At 43.6% G+C, this 20,564-nt stretch overlaps 1 protein-coding gene across 7 annotated transcripts in view; it reads right to left on the reverse strand.

The window, feature by feature from the left end:
- Positions 1 to 20,564, reverse strand: part of CADPS2 (calcium dependent secretion activator 2) — a 584,713-nt gene that overhangs the window by 264,275 nt on the left and 299,874 nt on the right. For all 7 annotated transcript variants that reach the window (XM_084638323.1, XM_084638324.1, XM_084638325.1 and 4 more), the window contains exon 7: positions 18,537 to 18,648. In XM_084638323.1, coding sequence (XP_084494449.1) covers positions 18,537 to 18,648 — 112 coding nt within the window. The remainder of the gene's footprint in view (positions 1 to 18,536; positions 18,649 to 20,564) is intronic.

Genomic DNA, 20,564 nt, shown 5'->3' on the forward strand with positions numbered 1-20,564 from the left:
AAAAATAAATCTACAAGTTAAGAAATTTTAAAATGGTCCATTAGCCAATTGCATGCACATAACCTCATGTCATAAGCCCTTTATACCAAATAACAATCCCACAGCACCAGTGTCCTCCATTTCATGCCCATTACATCTCTCTGACAAAATCTCAAGTCACATTAACCATCTAATACAAATAATACTAACATTTCATCTATTACAAGTAATACTAATGTTTCATTTCACATAGTCATATACAGGACACAAAGAACACTGTCTTGTGTTCATGTTTTCCTCTAATGAGGATGCCCAACCCCTTAAAGTACGTAATAATTATAATTACACTCAAAAAACTGTGCTAAAAGAACATTACTAAGCTTGCAAAGTCAAGCACTCAAACGTAAGGAAATGCCAGAGTTAAAGTTGCCTGTGAAATTTTAATTCAGCTCCCTTGTACATATGCATTATGATACAGTTTTTAGTTACATGATCACACTACTATTTTTTCAACAGGACCCATGCATCATTCAGACCTGGTCTACACTACAAAGTTAGGTCAACCTAAGCCATCTTGCATCAACCTATTTGTGCATGTGTCTATACTTAAGTTCATCTCTCACCCATGTAAGTGCCATATTATGGCGACCTCCCCGAATGGCATAGAGTCATGGTCAGCATACTAAGGTCAATTCAAATTTCTGAAATGCATTTTCCTGATTGCCCAGCTTGGCAAGCACACCTAGCAGCTCTCCATTGTTGTGTGCAACTGCCCAGCTTATCATGCCAGCTATGTGCTCCAGACATACTCTGGCCTAGAGAAGACAAGAGATATTGGATCTCCTGGGCCCGTGGGGAGATGAGGCTGTGCAGGCACAGCTACGGACCAACCGTAGAAATGTGGACATCTACAAACAGATTGCACGGGGGATGCAGAAGGGGTATGACAAGGATCAGTAGCAATGCCGCATGAAATGAAAGAACTGAGATAGACATACCAGAAGGCCAAGGAGGCCAACATTCAATCTGGTGCTGAGCCAAAGACAGGCAGCTCTTACGAAGAGTCTTGGCAAAGGCACCGTCCCCACCTCCCCGCCACACATATACCTCTGAAGAGCCTAAGACACAGACCATTGCCACGGACAGCTAGAAGGAGGAAGAAGGAGAGGGCGAGTAGGAGGAGGAGGACGGGGGACATGCTACCGGGGGTGTCCAGCTATGCTGCAAACCAGGTGCGAGGCAAACCCACAGGCAGAGCAGGACCGCTAACTCAGTCACCCATCCCCAGAACCTCAATAGGTGCCAAGACTCACCCCTCCATCAGAGTCTGCAGTGACTCATTGTCACTGAGGTATGCTACATCAACTGAGCTGTACCGATTTATCCTGTAAGCAGAGCCCTCTGGCGTGCTGCAGCAACCTCTCTCTGAGCAGGGCATGGATCAGATGACCCACAGGCATTTCACTGACCCTGCCAGAGCTGCAAGTTATTCTGTGCATTAGCATTACTTGGCCAAGAATCCACCTGCTATCTCAATCTTACAGATTCCCTAGGCTTCCAGCCCGCTCTTGATCCGGTTTCTGTGCCTGCCCCCAGGCTTGCCTGAGCCTTGTTCTAGCCTGCTTCAATCTTGTCTGTGCCCTTCACTGACCCTGCTCCCGCCCTGTTACTGACCCACTCCAACCCTGCATGTCTCCTGACCTCCAGTCCCTAGGATTGACTCTCTAACTGGCTTCAACCTTTGGCCTGCCTCCTTACTCTGTGATCCTGAGTTGGGGCTTATCCACAGACACTGACCCCAGTTCTCAGCCATGGCCTGCCCTCAGACCCCGATTTCAACACTGCCCTCGGCCTCATCCTGACCCTATGTCTAACTTCAACCACTGTTTCAACTACCTAGAACACAGACTGACTCCAGGACCTGTTTGAGATTCCACTGCAGACCAAGTCAGCCCTGGCAGTCGAGCATGGGTGAGACCAACACAGTGGAAGGAACCTCAGGTCAGTGTGTAAATATATTTCCCACTTCAATGATGCACACAGCTATCAACTCTTCATTAATTTACTAGTATTAGAAGATGTAGCGATACAACAAAGAGAGGTACAGTTATCTGCTTTTCATTCCCCCGTAGAGTCAGGTGGGGAGGTGGTCATGCGGAGCAGTTTGTTTATGAACACAGGGATGTCCCTTGTGTTGTCCTGAGAGAACGCGATGAAACTTCCATGGAGGTGCTCTGCAATCCTCTCCTGAAAGTTTTGAGGGATGGCAGCTTTGTTTCTTCCTCCATGGTAGGGCACCTTCCTTTGCTAATCTGCAATAACTTCGAGAAGGACCACTGCAGTGGGGGGCCCAAAACTGGACACAATGCTCCAGATGTGGCCTCACCAGTGACAAATAGAGGAGAATAATCACTTCCCTCGATCTGCTGGCAGTGCTCCTACTAATGCAGCCCAATATGCCGTTAGCCTTCTTGGCAACAAGGGCACACTGTTGACTCATATCCAGCTTCTCGTCCACTGTAATCTCCAGGTCCTTTTCTGCAGAACTGCTGCTTAGCCAGTTGGTCCCCAGCCTGTAGCAGTGCATGGGATTCTTCCGTCCTACGTGCAGGACTCTGCACTTGTCCTTGTTGACCCTCATCAGATTTCTTTTGGCCCAAACCTTCAATTTGCCTAGGTCACTCTGGATCCTATCCCTACCCTTCAGAGTATCTACCTCTCCCCTGGGCTTAGTGTCATCCGCATACTTTCTGAGGGTGCAATCCATCCCATCATCCAGATCATTAATGATTAATCATTAAGCTTTACATCACTCAGCAGCCTTAACTAAAAATTAATGTATTTATGGGGATTTCTTCTCCCTCCCAAGTTTTAATAGTTTAGCACAATGTAAATATTTGTGCGCATGTTCACGTGTGCGCGCGCATGTGTGTATCTCAAGCAATAGAAGGAAGAAAAGGGGGCAGTTTCATGCATCCAAGGATCTCTTTTGGAACAGATGGGTGAACCTGACTACCATTCTGAACTGAACATCAAGAACTAAAGTCTAAAGATGCACGAAACCATGAGAAATGAGAATAAATACATGTCAATTTATCCAATAGCTCTAACTACAGCACTTTGTGTCACTGTAAATAAAGGTGACATATGGCCAAGGAGAGAAAGAAAAGGAAAAACAGTTGAATGCTATTATTAAAAAGATTGGTTTCAGAGTAGCAGCCATGTTAGTCTGTATTCGCAAAAAGAAAAGGAGTACTTGTGGCACCTTAGAGACTCACCAATTTATTTGAGCATAAGCTTTTGTGAGCTACAGCTTCATCGACACATCCGATGAAGTGAGCTGTAGCTCACGAAAGCTCATGCTCAAATAAACTGGTGAGTCTCTAAGGTGCCACAAGTACTCCTTTTCTTTGTATTAAAAAGATTGTTTTCCATTGTAATATGTTTTGTAAAACAATATTATTTCCAATGTTAGTGAACAAATAACTTTCCAGATTGTTTTGTCACAGGTTTATTTTCAAAGTGTTATGTCATTTCATGGTTTTAATCATTTAGCTATATTTTCCATAATCTGCTTACAAATAGAAGTCATCACCTCCTACATCTCTTCACTAATGGATGTAGAAAACACCTGTAAGTATCCTTTTTTTCTATACACAGTACTTCTACAAGTTTCACACAAATTCCAGTTGCAGAATGATTTCAAATCACCTTTTACTCTCACTGATGTTACTTTTTAAATATATTCTGTCAGCAGTAACACAAACTATAAACCATAATTCTAAAGAGAAGCATAAAGAAATAACCTGATAGGTAACCTTCATTATGAAAGCTGCATGCATTATTTATGATAATATAATTGAGTGCCAAAACTGGGCCTTGAGCGTTGCATGGGGCCAGGTGACTCATGACAAATCATCAGTCTCAGTCTACTATTGCTTGGAATATTGCTGATAAATGCAGTCATCTTATGATCCTAGTAATACGCCAGACTTTTTAATTAAACTAAGCCACAAGGGGTTAAGTATCACATATTAATCGTCTCCCTCTTTTTTTTAAATCACCTTATCTTTCTAAAGATCTAGAAAATAAAAGTTAGAATCTCACTTTTTATGCTTTTCCTTCTGATCATACACATAACGTATATTCTCCAGAGATAAAAATCACAAAAAATAAAATTAAAAAAACCCACACAGATATACAATATTTTGCACTTAAATACTCTCTTCCATGCAAGGATCTCAAAACACTTTATTTCTTTTTGTGACTGACAGGCAGAATGTTTCCCTCCTAAGCTCTAGGTACAACACACGTTGAAATTTTCACAGCCGACTAGAGGACGTAGCCACACAACTATCTATTGCAATTGAACTATGTGGCTAAATCCCCAACTCAGAAAATGTCAACCACATTATAAAAGCAAATACAGAAGTTATCATTTATACCCAATAGAACAACTCTTCCTCAGTCACTAAACTTAACAGGGTGTGCAAGTTCCATCCCTTCCCGAGCCTTAATCCACTTCCTCTGGAAAGCCTGGAAGAACAGTTGAGCCATGCAGCATACCCTAATGGTTAAACTCTTGATCTGCCAGAACAAAGGTGGAAGCAGTGTGTTTCAGGCCTTGTCTACACAGCCACTTTAGAGTGCTGAAACATTCTCGCTCAGGACTGTGAAAAAACACCCCGAGTGATGCAAAATTCAGCGCTGTAAAGTGGCAGTGTAGAGAGTGCACCAGTGCTGGGAGTCGCGCTCCCAGTGCTGGTAGTTACTTCCCTTCTAGGGGTGGTTTTTTTAGAGCACTGGGAGAGCTCTCTTCCAGCGCTGGTGCCATGACTATACAGCAGTAGCGCTTTAATGTGGTAACGAAGACATACCCTCAGAGTCAGAGACATTTCATTGAAAACACCTGCCACCTGTAGTCTCCTGTTTAAGCCAGGGATTGTTAGCTCAAGCTCATCACCTGACTTCATCTGCCATGGTTTCAAATGAGGCAGCAGTCCTCAAAAGGACTCTTCAGCAGATTCATCACACCCAAGACACAAACTATAAGCACACTCCCCAATCAAGGGAGCCATTTCTTCTGGTTGCTTCTCCCAGCCCACAAGCATAACCTCAATCACATCTGAGTTTAGTCCCAGCCAACTGGCCCTTACCTAAGCCCCAATTTAGGCCAGATACTAGATAAATTGTTAAAGAGAAAATGCCAAAATTAAGGTTGACTATGCAACGTTAATTCAGCCCCCTTATGCATATCTATTATGATACATATAATTACACAATCACATACTATTTTTTCAACAGGACCCCTGCCTCATTCAGAATGGATGATGTTCATCGAATAAGTAGTTATTCCACAGTCAATTTTGTCATCAGCCTTTAGGGGTGTCCCTGCCTTATTTATTATTCAAAAACTGCTCTGAATCTATACAGTTACTATTTTCCTTCAGGGCTTTACTGTGGTGCTCACAGTGATGGGACATACCCGCATCCAACTGATAGAAAGGCCAACGAGCATTCCTACACTCAGGCACTGGCAATTAGGTGCACCTGCAGAATATGCTCCACCTGGAAAAGGGGAGCTTAAAAAGGTTAAACTCGCCACAGAGAAGTGGGGGGAGAAGTCTGCCCAGGAAGAGCGGCTGCTAGGGGCCGCCAGTGAGCTTAAGTAGCGAGGGGAGCCCAGCCTGAGGCGGTGGCTAGCCTTTCCTGTTTTGGGGACTGACACTACAAGCCTGATACAGGTGGGGCTGCTCCCAGCCAGTGACCTCTGGTGGAACCCAGGGTACACTGCCAGGACCTGGAAGTAATTGGACTCAGAAAGGACCACAAGAGTGAGCTGAATTCCTCTTGAGAACAGAGAGAATGTGCAGGAGAGGGGGCTCCCTTAGAGGAGCCGGGGCAAGACACTCAAATAGACTACAGCCAAGCCCAGGCTGAGGGTTGGCCTAAGACACTCATTACAGTGGTATTTTCACAAACATCATTTAATTTATTTTCACTACAGCCCTGTGAAATAAAGCGGTATAATTCTTCCCATTTTCCAGATGAGAAACTGACTCATGGAGAAATTTAGGTCAAAAGTTTCCACTAACTTTGGGTACTCAATTTGAGCCCATGACGGCCTTATTTTTCAGAATCCGTAGCGTTATATAACACTTTATACAATGTACAAAGCAGAGCTCCCAGGGGCTTCAGTTGCAGCTGTCAGTGCTCAGCCCCAGGGTCACCCATAAAATAGGAAGCGCAGTTTGTGACCACCTCTGAAGAATATGGGTTAAGTGACTTGCCAAGCATCACACAGGCAACCTGTGCCAGAGGCAGGGATAAAACCAATTATCCAGAGCAGCATTCAACTGCCTTAACCTTGAGACCATGTCATCTTTTCCTATAGTCCCTTGCCCCATTCAGCTACCACCTTCCAGCCTCTGCAACAAATGCGATAGGATCCTCCAGACTACAACCACCTTTTTCACACCACCCCAGTTCATCCCCAGTCCAGCTCCATCCTGTGAATAAAGCAGGGGTCCTGTGGAAAAATAGTCTGATCATGCTGTATGATAATGCACACGCACAAAGGGGCCAAATTACATTTGCACGGACAATATTAATTCTGACATTTCCTAAGTTTTGCGTTCTTTACTTTGCAAACTTAATATTATTTTAACATAGTTTGTTTTAGAAACCTAGAAAATTATAAAGTAAACTAGAAAACCAGAAATTTCACCAAGTGGAATCATATTGACCCCTCGTTCCCAGTCCCAGCCTCTTTGACCAGCCAAATGCTGTGTTCCCACAACCCCCACCCTGAGACCCTGCCCCCAGTCTTCTCTCCAGGATTCCTGTCTCTATCTATTGCCCTCCCCCTGCAACCCACAGCCCTCTGCACTTCAGTCAGGCTGCTTCTCAGTGTTGCCGACCTCAAAGATGGAACTGTAGCTGATCACAAGCTACCACCAGCGACTCCTTTGCAATTTCCCAGGGGCTGACTGGGTCCACCCAGCTGGGAGCTTCTTGTGTTTGGAGGCAGGGAGAGGGGCCCTGTGTCCTGTAGCCTGAATAGGGGGAGGGAAGCTGGAGCTGCTAGAGATATATAGGGAGGGTATTTTCAAAAAGTATGAGAGACTTTTCAAGTATATCCTTTTGGAAGTTCTCATCATGTAGCAGAATAATTCATGCTATAGAGGGCTTACTCTTATGTTTTACCAATTTAATGACTGAAAAAGAAAAGGATTTCAGACAAAACAAAGAGTGTGGGCAAGTTTTACTGTATATTTTTGCCTATTGTTACATAGCACCTATGACTGTCAAATTGAGTGAATTATACATGTGACTGGGCCAAACCATTGTCTGCACAAAGGCACAAGAAGTTTCATTCCCAGTATGCCCTTTGGTAAATTACTTTTAATATACAGATAATGGGACAGAGTCAGTGAAACTGGTTCACGGAGGTGTATTATTGTGAGACGCCTTCCCACTAACTTCTTCCCTCAGCACCTGGGCGTGGGAGTAGCTTTAATTCCTGCAAAAAAACTCCTTGGTCAGGAATCAATGTGGGGATGTACTGAATGAGCATATTCTCAGGGTGATTTTGGCTGTGTCCCCTTAATCAGACACTCTTGTCCACTTTTTTAGGATACACTGCCCCCCTTTAAGCCTTCTTTTCCCTCACACAATGGCATGAGAGAGTTTGGGACTACTTTGAGCTGCTTCAGTCTCACCAATTCCACATGACTGAACTTCAGAAGACTGGAAGTTGTAAATAACTAATGCCCTTGAATGCCTCAATGAGATTGCTGAGCATAATTTTATCCTCTGAGGAGTCCAGTTGGGCCTCACAGTTGTTGAAGTTATAAGTCACTTGTGGTTGAGTGTTGGTTAGTGTCAAAGTTCCTTGCCCAAGGCACTCCCTAGACTCTGGGTAGGGTTTCAGCTCTCACCCAGGCCACTGCTTTGTGATGTCCAGGTGGTTTCCGACTCTGGTTCTCGTCCTAAAAGCCTTATCCCCAGATTATCCCAGAAAGGACAGACTGTCAATGAACAGAACAAAAAGGGGAATTAACACAAATGAATCATCCCAAAGCTGGGTTAAGATTCTCTTCCTTCATAGGGCACTCGTCGGACTGTGGCCCTAAGCTAAGCTCACAAGTGAAATAGAGAGGAACAGTTCCCTCTCAATGTGAGTCAGCATTGGGCCCTCCCTTCCTTCAGGGATGGGCTTTCAGGCAACAGTCATCTGAGGAGCACCTGCCTTCAGCCAGCCCTCTCTCCAGGATCTAAGGACTGAAGGTTTGTTCTCCTCCTTGGTCTGCCATCAAATGAGCTGGGGGTCTCATTTTTAAGCTCTTCTCGCAGATGTGACAGGGTAGGGCCACCCAAGCGTACATTAGCTTGTTAACCCTGTGTTGCCCAGTCTGGGGTTTTAATACCTTATCACAGGTAGAAATTCTGAGGGAAAGCTTTCAGGCAAAGCAAAAGACAAAGATAGGGGGGTGCTGAAGTGGAGAAATGAAAGGGCACAGCTCACACGGACTTCCCTTGAACAACAGGCCAACAGAAACCTGGTCACCAAGGCAGTTTGTGGGGATTCCATATAACCAATATTACCTACTTGCTGAGTGATCTCAGTCTTGCCAGCTGTCATAATACTAGAACAGAAACCGCACAAAAAAATGACCTAGGCCAGGGAAAATGGCAAACCGCAGAGAGTCATAGTTTCGGGGTAACTGCACCTCTGACTCCCACCATGGTCTACTCAAAGGATGCTCCTTAAGTCTCTGGCCTCTTGCCATCACCTTTCTGTGGCCATGGAGCCAAGTCCTCTTTCCCTCCTGACCAGGGTTTAGGCTGCAGCCTCCCACCCCCACCTTGCAATTTATTGCGTCTATCCCAGCAGGTCTGACCTAGCTCAGTACCTGCCATTTCACTCTTTTTTTCTCTAGGAGCACTTCCAGTGGTTTACCAGTAACTAGACAGCTTTCAAAAAGCAAGGTACATTGATTTAAGAACAAAATTCTTACACAGAAAACATATACAAACAACAGGTGCTAGTATAGTACAAATAATAATAGTCATAACCGGTCTAAATGCATATTTAAGCTTACCAGAGGACCACCATCAGTCCTATGGAGACCATAGCAGGGTTTGGATCCTTGGTTAAACATTGATGTCAGTTTGTAGGATCAAAATGAGAGCCCTCTGAGTCTGTTTAAACTCAGCCTTTATACCTCAAAAGCCTTTGTTCCCAAGCCTTCTGAAACAGGTAAAACTAGTCAATACTCCTTTCCCCAGGGAGTAAAGTGTCAAGGCTTGATTGCATAACCAGTATTAGGATTTTGCACTAATGACTTACCTAGTGATTCCATATTCCCCATGAAATCCACCCAGTGAGCCAGGAACACACAAATACATATAATACATATTGACACAAAGGTCTATGAATATTCTACAGGCCCATGTTGTCTGGCCCATCCCAGTATAGCAGTCTTTGAAGTATCCATGATTTCAAGATCTGGCTCAAACATACAGATAAAATTCATAAAGTTGAAACAATAGTCCCCACAGATGGTGTGTGTATTTGCGATATCTGACACACAAAGCACCTGCTGAGAAGACCCTAAAATAACGATATAGGTGATGAGAGGGGGTGGGGTCTGGCAGTACATGGGACCAGCTGTAGCAATGGGAGCCTTTGGATGCTGCCACCTGAGCCCTATACAACTGCTGAAGTGGCTGGAGAGCTACCATTAAGCTAGGGGCATTCCAGCCTTCCTACACATGCTCCCCAAAGGATTGGTCTCTCTAGTGAAAGACAAATGCTAAACATTTCTGAAGAAAGGAGACTCAGACAGAGCTGCTCAGGAAACCTCTGCTTCTGAGCATGAGGGAAAAACCTGTGGAACTGCACTTGTAATGAGTGCTGGGGATGGGACCTGTACTCCAAGACTTGGAAAAGACAGAAAAACTGAGACGAAGGCTGGGAAGGAAAAAACAAGTATTTCAGCACCTGATAGAGAAGCACATTACCACAACGGAGAACCATAATTTAGCATATTCAAAGTGTGGAATCTGTTTTAAAATCTACTTCTTTTTTCGGAGGCTGTTTCAACACATCACAGCATATAAATTATGTGCCTGCTGTTGTCAACATTCAGAAACTAGAAAATTGTGTGGGTACCTGCCCAGAAAGAGATCTTTAAAACAAATACAGAATAACAGTATTAATGAAAAGCATAGCTATAAAGCTAATTATTACTGGCTGCCTTTGGATGTGACAAGCAGCTCAAAAGACAAGAGTTCTTCACTCTTAATTGAATAATCAGTGCAACAAGACTAAATTATCTTTATATTCAAAAAAATCTAATCAAACACCACCTGCTGCTCCCACATTGTATTCACATGTGTGTGAAACAAGCACAATGGCTGTCACTTTGAATTATTACGTTTGAACATCTTCATAGACAAAGCACGGAACAAAAAAAAAGTAGCACAGGATCTCTGGTAGGAAGGACTGAGTAAATGTGTATGCTCATCATGTGAAGTCAATGAAGTCAGCACATCAGGGAACAAACCATGAGAGGACATCCTGACCCTGGAGACAAAACAACGAATCTGGGGGGATATAAGAAGCAGGCAAAAGTACACTTCTTTATCCTTCACTAAGGAAGCAACAAGGACAGCACTTTTTGCTTTCATGAAAGAGGGATTTCAGCCATGTTGGTTGGAGATACAGAGATTGCTTTAGGGGAGATAAACTACTTTAGACAAGGGTTTGGCCTGTTAAAATTAAATTTAGACTTAGGAAGCCTGTTTCCTTTTGTTTTATATGGAACCATTTCTGTTCCATTATTATCCTTACTCACTCTCTCTTAATCTTAGCCTTTGACGATAAATTTATGATTGTTGTCACTATAAATATATCTCAGTGCTGTTATGTTATAAAGGAGTTGATCCTCAATTGAATCAAACAAGCTAGTATGTATACTGTCCCCTGAGGGACAGCAAACCTGGTAATTTCTGAGAGTATCCAGTGGTTAAGGGCTGTGAACTGCAAAGAGCACTCCAAGGACTCAGGGGTTGGTGTGTGCCTATCGTTAACCTGAATAGAGACACTGAGGTCTGAGAAAACCAGGAAGTCCGTGCTTATATTGCCAGAGGCTGCTGGTTTCATGGAGCTGAGCTACAGCAAGCAAAGATAAGACTGCTTGATGCTAAAGGCGGGTAGTGGTGAGGTGCCTCTAAGGCCTGGGTACTCCAGGCAGCGTCACAGTGAAAAAGGTGATAACTGTGAGACATGCATGTTTAAATGAAGGCTATGTGTGTCTTTAGAGTGGCAAGACATTTGGTTGTTTGTTTATTTTTCTATTCTTGAATTGATATTTCTTTCCTTTTTCCCCTTTAACTTTACATGATCTCTCCCCACAAAGGAAAAAAAAATCATATCTGAAACATGACAGGAACTTTTTATATTTTAATATTTCAGTCCAACATCTCAACAGATTTTTGCCTGACTGAGACGTGAGCAAGTACTGAATTTGGCCTTGAAAAGATGATCTTACTGAAATTATAACACCTTATATAACAGGAAGCAGGTGACAAATATAAGATTTATCATACTTGACCAGATTATTGGAAGCACATTTTATTAATTTTGTTCCATTCTTGGCTTGAAGAGCTGCAAATGGTTTAATACAAATATACAATTTTAATCCCATTTTTTTCAAATGGAATATTGTCACTGAACTTGTACAATAAATGGCTCTCTTCATTTGCTATAGTTCACCATTATTCTCAGGTAATCTTACTTCAGAACTGTCTGAAAGATGTATGTTAAATGTAACTGTAAGAAAAAATATTCTTTAAATAGGCTTAGCATTATCCTTTTTATGTCGTAACAAGGAGTTGCCATATAATCTCAAAAAAGAGATATAGGAATTAGAAAAGATATAGAAAAGGGCAACAAAAATTATTAGGGATATGGAAAGGCTTCCAGATGGAGAGAGATTAATAGGATTGGGATTTTTCAGTTTGGAAAAGAGATGACTAAGGGGGGATATGATAGAGGTCAATAAAATCATGACTGGTATGGACAGAGCAAATAAAGAAGTGTTATTTACTCCTTCTCATAACACAAGAATTAGGGGTCACCCAATGAAATTAATAGGCAGCAAGTTTAAAACAAACAAAAGGAAGTATTTCCTCACACAACGCACAGTCAACCTCTGGAACTTTTTGCCAGAGGATGTTGTGAAGGCCAAGTCTAACAGGGTTCATAAAAGAACTAGGTAAGTTCATGGAGGATATGTCCCTCAATGGCTATTAGCCAGGATAGGCAAGGATGCAAAACCAAAACCATAATTGGATGTATGTACTTTAGCTACTGATATACAAAGAGATGACTACTCTGTGTAAGGAGGACACATTTTCGAAGGAAGTATTCACATTTTCCTGTGAACGATTTATTCATGCAACTCCCAATGATCTTTATAGGAGTCAACTGCCTAAATTCAGGTTCCAAAATTTGAACCTTTAACCTACAGCGTCTGTAATGATATTTCATGGATAATAAAATGGATGACTCAACCATAACGTAGTTCTGCACAGTGAGAAAACAAAAATAGCACTTGTTAGTCAGTGAAAAACAATATTTCACTGGGCAATTTGTCATTCAGAATAACTGAATTACTCTTCAGGGTGACAGCAATGACTTTTGATTTCAGCAAGATTTATTTTTTCTAGTACGATAGCATCCATTGACACAACTACTATAACAACCACAAATTATATGATTAAATCTTTGTAAGAAACTCTAATTGCTCTTCCAACCAGCAGGGCCCAACTTCTTATTCACCTTTTGCCTTGGTTCCCATAACTTAAGCATTGTAAGCCAACCCAACGGAAGCGCCATTTGCATAAGAAGTCACAACATGAGGATGTGAAGTCAATGAAGTCAGCACATCAGGGAACAAACCATGAGAGGACATCCTGACCCTGGAGACAAAACAACGAATCTGGGGGGATATAAGAAGCAGGCAAAAGTACACTTCTTTATCCTTCACTAAGGAAGCAACAAGGACAGCACTTTTTGCTTTCATGAAAGAGGGATTTCAGCCATGTTGGTTGGAGATACAGAGATTGCTTTAGGGGAGATAAACTACTTTAGACAAGGGTTTGGCCTGTTAAAATTAAATTTAGACTTAGGAAGCCTGTTTCCTTTTGTTTTATATGTAACCATTTCTGTTCCATTATTATCCTTACTCACTCTCTCTTAATCTTAGCCTTTGAAAATAAATTTAATATTGTTTTCACTATAAATATATCTTAGCGCTGTGATGTTATAAAGGAGCTGATCCTCAATTGAATCAAACAAGCTAGCTATGGGTACCCGCATGGCCCCACAGTATGCCAACATTTTTATGGCTGACTCAGAACAACGCTTCCTCAGCTCTCGTCCCCTAATGCCCCTACTTTACTTGCGCTACACTGATGACATCTTCATCATCTGGACTCATGGAAAAGAAGCCCTTGAGGAACTCCACCATGATTTCAACAATTTCCATCCCACCATCAACCTCAGCCTGGACCGGTCCACACAAGAGATCCACTTCCTGGACACTACAGTGCTAATAAGCGATGGTCACATAAACACCACCCTATACGGGAAACCTACTGACCACTATACTTATCTACATGCCTCCAGCTTTCATCCAGACCACTCCACACAATCCATTGTCTACAGCCAAGCTCTATGATACAACTGCATTTGCTCCAACCCCTCAGACAGAGACAAACACCTACAAGATCTCTATCAAGAGTTCTTACAACTACAATACCCACCTGCTGAAGTGAAGAAACAGACTGACAGAGCCTGAAGAGTACCCAGAAGTCACCTACTACAGGACAGGCCCAACAAAGAAAATAACAGAATGCCACTAGCCATCACCTTCAGCCCCCAACTAAAACCTCTCCAACGCATCATCAAGGATCTACAACCTATCCTGAAGGACGACCCATCAGTCTCACAGATTTTGGGAGACAGGCCAGTCCTTGCTTACAGACAGCTCCCCAACCTGAAGCAAATACTCACCAGCAACCACACATCACACAATAAAAACACTAACCCAGGAACCTATCCTTGCAACAAAGCCCGTTGCCAACTGTGTCCACATATCTATTCAGGGGACACCATCATAGGGCCTAATCACATCAGCCACACTATCAGAGGCTTGTTCACCTGCACATCTACCAATATGATATATGCCATCATGTGCCAGCAATGCCCCACTGCCATGTACATTGGTCCACCTGGATAGTCTCTACATAAAAAAATAAATGGACAAAAATCAGACGTCAAGAATTATAACATTCAAAAACCAGTCGGAGAACACTTCAATCTCTTTGGTCACTCGATTACAGACCTAAAAGTGGCAATTCTTCAAGTCTCTAAGGTGCCACAAGTATTCCTTTTCTTTTTGCATTAACAAACTGTTAGAGCATTTACTTTTCTTGTTTTTTTGTAAATAATTTCTTAGCACCCTCATGTGCTGCAGACCAGCAGTCCTGCTCCACTGTCTCTGGTTTCTTGGCAATGATTACCCCAGCCACAGAATGCAATGGCTGCACGTTGGTCCATTCACTAACTGCATCATCTCCTTGTTTCTAGTCTATCTGTCTAGAACAGCCCAGTGACCCACCTCAACTGTCCTCCCCACAGAGAGGCAGGCACTGACATGGGACCCACAGGCTGAAAATCTGGGAACCAGATGCAATAACAATGCAGGGTTTAGCATGGAGACACTGGGGACTGATAAAGCCTCCCCAACATCCCCCACTGCCCAGCTTTGACCCCCACCTTTCCAACAACTCAGTGTTCCCTGCACTATTTCAACACTCCCCCTGACACATTCCCCCTCACTGCTCGGATCCCTCATATTCCCCAAGCTCTCTCCCACGCCAAGTCCTCCACCATGCCCATTTCTCTGAGCCCACCCTCCTCACTGCTGCTATTCCAAGCCCCCTTCACATGGCCACTCCCCACACATACACTAGCTCCACCCTCCTCCTTACCACTCAAGGCCCCTGGTAAGCATGGAGAAACAAGGGGGAGGTTGGGCCCATGAGCAATGCATTTTCCAGCTGAAGACAGGAAGGGGCAAATGAGTGGAGATGCAGAGTTCCTGCCCCAAATCTGGGTCTAGAAAAGGCTGTATGCATTCATCTGCAGTGTAGGATGCTCAGAGAGACATGAATGGGCCCATTCATCTCAATTAGATGTTCTTAGCTAAATGACAACACTCTATGGAAATGGATACAGCCTGAAACAATAGCTCTGAGGTGTGTGAACTGCTCAGTTGTACTCAGTGGGGTGTTGGGGAGATGGGCTCAGACCCTTCCAGAGGGGCAGGGCCCCCAATCCTGGCTGCACTCCCAGAGGATGGGAGCTGTTGTTGCCCCATTCTCCCCACTCCTCTTTGTGCAAGGTGCACCCCTCTCTGACACCCACATGTGGCCTTGGGAGATGGGGCTGTGAATATGGTGAACCTACCACCAATATGTGGCCAAGCCAGGACAAGGAGAGAAGGGGAGGGTGCTGCAGCTTAACTGGAGGAGAGAATATGGGACTGACAGATCCCCCCACCACAATCCCCCCACTTCCTCTGCCACCCATTCCCCCTCCCACTAATCCTTACCCCCTTCACCTGACCCAAGACCACAACCCCTCTCTCCTCCCTTTAATCGCTTCCCCATCACCCATCCCATGTATCTCTCTCCCTTCACTGCAGCCCCAAACCCCTTTCTCCCTATTCCTCCCCACTCCTCCGACCACTAACTCTCCTCCGTTCATCCTTCCAAATCTCACGCTCTCTGTACTGTTCCTAAGCCCACCCCATTCTCCCTCACTGCTCCTGTTTTATGCTTTGTTGTGTCTGGATCATCTGCCATATAAGATCTTGCACTAAGACCAGGATAATCAACAAACCCCAGCTTTATTGTAACTACTTATAACATGGTTTCTTCAGCCTCTTGGCTTCATAGACAGTTCACCAGGAGGTGTCCCTTCCAAGCAGCTGCCCCACGGAAAAAGTATGATGCCTGGAAGTATGATGCTAGAACCTTCATATTGTTACATCCATTTTCTTTCAAAGAAAACTAACATCCCAACAATAACATACACCTTTCAGATACTGTCCATCCTTGCGGTTACTGTGTTCAACATCTTATCAATTCGTCTGGCTATGCACCTGTATAAGAAGCTCATCACACCAAATCCCTCAGATGAGCCGATCTTTTAACAATCTACTTTCCTCTAGTACAGTTAGGTTCACTGGTGCCTCCCTGATGCAGTCTTCCACCAGTCTGGTCAACCACTGTCTCTAGGTTTGGTGTTGCCGAAGCCTCTGTTGAAATACCTTCTTCCTCCTGTATTTCCTCTCGTATGCCCTTGACATATGTATACCTACTTCTAGTGACTCTGCTCAGGATTCTCCTGCTTTAGAATGCTAAGACTTGTGTTGTCCATACTGTCTTTTGTTTTCCTGAAGTGCCTAAGATTTCACCTCACTATCTCTCTATTGTCCATTTGCACTTGATATTATCTTTTGTTTCCTGGTTGAACCACTATAGCTTTTTGCTAAAACTTGAATGGGCCCATTTTTGTTAATGATTGCATGTGCACTTTGTTACCCAGCTCCAGACATAGCAGATCTCTCGCACCTCTATTGTCATAAAACACTTGTCTTTTTTGCCGGTTTGTCCATAATTCACCCAACTCCTGAGTACCCACGCTCTAACGATTTCCCACTTGTCAGTCAGAGTGTCTTCATTCTGCGGCTCATCAACCTTTGGGCTGCACTAGAATTTAGGTCTTGCGAGGGAGTATTCCTGTGATCTTGTTATGCTATGCATGGGGCAGCATCTGCAGTTTTTGCTTTTTTCATTAGTTTCTTGGCAGTTTTACTGCTGATTCTACTTTGCTGTTTCTCTGAAGATACCCTGGTGATGATATGTGATCAAAATCTCAGGCCTTATTGAACTTCCACAGCTGTCCTGAAACAAACTGTGGTCCATTATTGGAACACGATATTTGGTATCTTATACCATGCAAAGTGTGTTTTCATCTTCCTATGAATGTTCTGGATCCTGTATCTGGTAAACAGTCTGTCTCACAGAAATTGGAAAAATAGTTTATGATGATCATGTATCCTGTGGCTCTAGCTAGGGTCCATGGATGTGCACTCATACAGGCAGGGCCACCCATAAAGGTGGGGTGGGGACAAAGACAAACCTCTCAAGTATCCCACATTTGGTCCAAGTTGTTCCAAGTGCAGGGTCTTCTAGATTACTCCTCCCTCCTCCTTCTCTTTTCCCTGTATATTTTAGATCCGTGCCTCAAAGTGTAAAATTGAAGGAGAAGATTGTCCAAGTTATTTCTTGCATAAGAATGTTCTCTGCCATTTTAAAAAAATCCAAGAGCTTCAGAGTATCTTTACACTGCAACAGAACACCCACAACTGGCTTGTGTCAGCTGACTCAGGCTCAGGCTGCAGGGCTATAAAACTGCAGTGTAGAAGTTCGGGCTAGGGTTAGAGCCCAGGCTTTGGGACCCCATCAGGGGGAAGGATCCCAGAGCCCGGGTTCCAGCCCAAGCCCGAATGTCTACACTGCAATTTTACAGCCCTGCAGCCAGAGTCCGAGTCAGCTGACAGAGGCCAGCCACAGATGTTTTATTGTATATGGACATACCTCCAGGGGTCTAAGAAGTCCCTGGGCCCCTGCTGAAAGTTGCCTCCCTACTGAAACCTGAAATGGTGCTCCTGCATGGAATTTGAGCGGGAGAGGTCAGTTCACTCATTGAATTGGGAGGCTATATCTGCCCCTGGCAGGCAAAGAACAAGGAACATGCACAACACATTTTCTGAAAACTAAATAGCAGGGCTCAAAATCCCAGTTCATGGGTGCAGTTCAGGTTCAATGAGTGCAGTATAGTCATTTGTGCCATCCAGTTGGTGTGACAACAGATTGTCTGGAAACTGTCTTGCTTCAACAGAGCCCTAGTCTTCTGTAAAGGCACATAGTGCATTTCACTCTTTTAGGTACATCACTTTGGCACCCACCCACCTAGAGTTACAAACTTTACTCTTAATAACTTTTTCAGTATTGCTGCCCCAAAGAGGCAATCAGTGCCATGCCCTAGCTGAGAGAAATCCCGAGCAACTGAAATTAGTTCGGGGAGGATCAATGTTTTCAAAAAATGTTGTAAAATGCTGTGGTATTTTTTTGGGGGGTGGGGGGCCTGTATTTTGGAAACCACTTGTTCAAATGACCCTAAATTTGGAGCACTAATAGTATGCAGAAACTCATGAGACACAGCAAATTTCGAGACAATCTGTGTCAGAATATGGATTTGGGAGCACTTAGAAAGCCCACCTTTAAACAGAAAGCAAGCATCAGCCTTAACCATAGCGGAGCAGGTGGTCTGCTATAATGAACACCTTATAGCTTTGTTTGCACAACGCGCTTCGTCGGTATTCTAATTTTGTAAATGCAACGAAACTCACCCTTCCTAATTCTTTATCTTCAAGGGCTAGGACCCCAGTGCTTTCTGTAAAGAGTTTTACTTTGACAACAGGCCGAGGGTGAGTAGTAGTGAAGTCCCCTTGAGTTCCCCATCTGTAATAAATAAAGTAACAGAATTTAGGTTTTATTTTTTAAAGCTTTAGGACAATAGCTTTGCAATGTTCTGTAGAATACATGTTACTTTACTCTTTGGGCCTAGTTTTTAAATAGTGGAACTATATATTTAGGCAAAAAACATTTTGTACATTTTCAGCTGTATTTGGCTACCAAGACTACACTGAAAATTGGGCTTCCTTTGTGATGGAACGTGGGTTTTGTACATGATTTTTTAATTAAAATCACAATTTGACAGATGGCATAATCAAAGCATTGCAACAATATCCTATTGGGAGAATGCAGTATCAAGCTTGTGGACAGACTTATGTATAACAAAGCAGAAGATCACATTTATTCTTCTATTGAAATATACTGAAATTATTAGGTTTAATATAATCTCTTGGGCATGTAAAAATTAAATTGATTTCTCAAGTTATTCACCCAATTGTAAAATTGGGCCCCAATCCTGCGAAGACTTATACATGGGCTTAACTTTGAAACTATTCACTTGTTTAAAGTTAAGCACTTGTCTGAGTGTTTGTGTAACCCAGGTGGTTTATACTGCAGCATTTGACTTTGTTTCTCCAGGAAAGAGGTAGCAAAACAGTGGGGAGGAGGCATGGATATTAGCTGGATATGCCATGTATTTGCATACCTGAAGAGATAACAGCAGGGCAACTCACTTAGAAGGATACAGAAACTTCCAGAACAGGGTGTGGCAGGTACTAGACATGATCAGTAGTTGTTTCTGAGGCTGTACATAAAGTTTTTATTTTGGGCAACGCACTTGGCACGTCACATTCTAGTCATCCTCTCAGAGTGGACCAATCAGAGAACAAGGATTGGGGGCAAGGTTATAAATACCGGAGTTACAAAGAGCCCTGATTGACACAGGACCAAGGAATGTGTCTGCTGTGAGGGCTGGGTCCCAATCCCTCTATCACTTGGGATACAGTGCAGTGCTATTTCAGCTTTACTTAACTAGGGATGCCCTCTATTAGGATAGTGTTTGGACCACTGTCGTGTGTTTTATGGATCTAGAGGGAGAGCTTGGGAGATGTGGGGAGCATTTATTCCTCCTTGAGGCCACAGAGCCTGTGGACCTTACATTGAACTATTTTGTCTCTGTGAAAAAGAGAGAGAATGGAGCAGCACTTAGCAAGATGAGGGTTTGTGACTAAGCTGACTTCTGGAGAGAAGATAATGCTCTATAGAGTGAGCACCTTATAGAGATCTAGGGGAATCTGTGTCACTTTGGATACATGCTACATATTTCTGTTTCACCAGCAACTGAGGGTATGTTTACACTGCAATATAAACTCAAGCTCAGACTCAGGCTCAAGTCCAAGCCCACCTTCTGTCTACCCACAATTCTATCTGATTCAGGCCCAGGACCACAACGGTGGAGGATTCAAAGCCCAGACACCACGGGGATTTGGGCCTAAACTCCATTGTTTTGCAGTGTGGATGCAGCTCGGACCCGGACCCTCCAGATTCAGCTCCTGAGAATCTGCCAATTCTATCCCATAATCCCATGGGACAGTATCCTGTGTCCTTTCTATCCCAAGACTGGCCAATCAACTCCCAGGAAACTGAAGTAACTCTCTGGTTCAAGTACAGCTGCTCAGCATTTAAGCCTTCCCTTTTGTTCAGGACACTGAGCTGCAAGCACAGTGAACCTCCTCCTGCATTTGCAATGGCCCCTGACATGAAGAGGTCATTTGCAAGTGTGCTGCAGGCAGATACTGATGAATCTCTGGTGCAAGGTGAGTAAACAGTATGATTTTAGCAAGAGTTCCAGGAATAACCACGCATATCAGCTAACAGCAAAGAAGCTCGCAGTGTTGGGGATTCACGGGGTCAGTGGTGCAGGAAGCAGATTAAGCAGCTCAACACAGACTACCGTAAAGCCA

This window comes from Lepidochelys olivacea (genome assembly GCF_965140295.1).
Source record: "Lepidochelys olivacea isolate rLepOli2 genome assembly, chromosome: 1".
Classification (NCBI taxonomy): domain Eukaryota; kingdom Metazoa; phylum Chordata; order Testudines; family Cheloniidae; genus Lepidochelys; species Lepidochelys olivacea.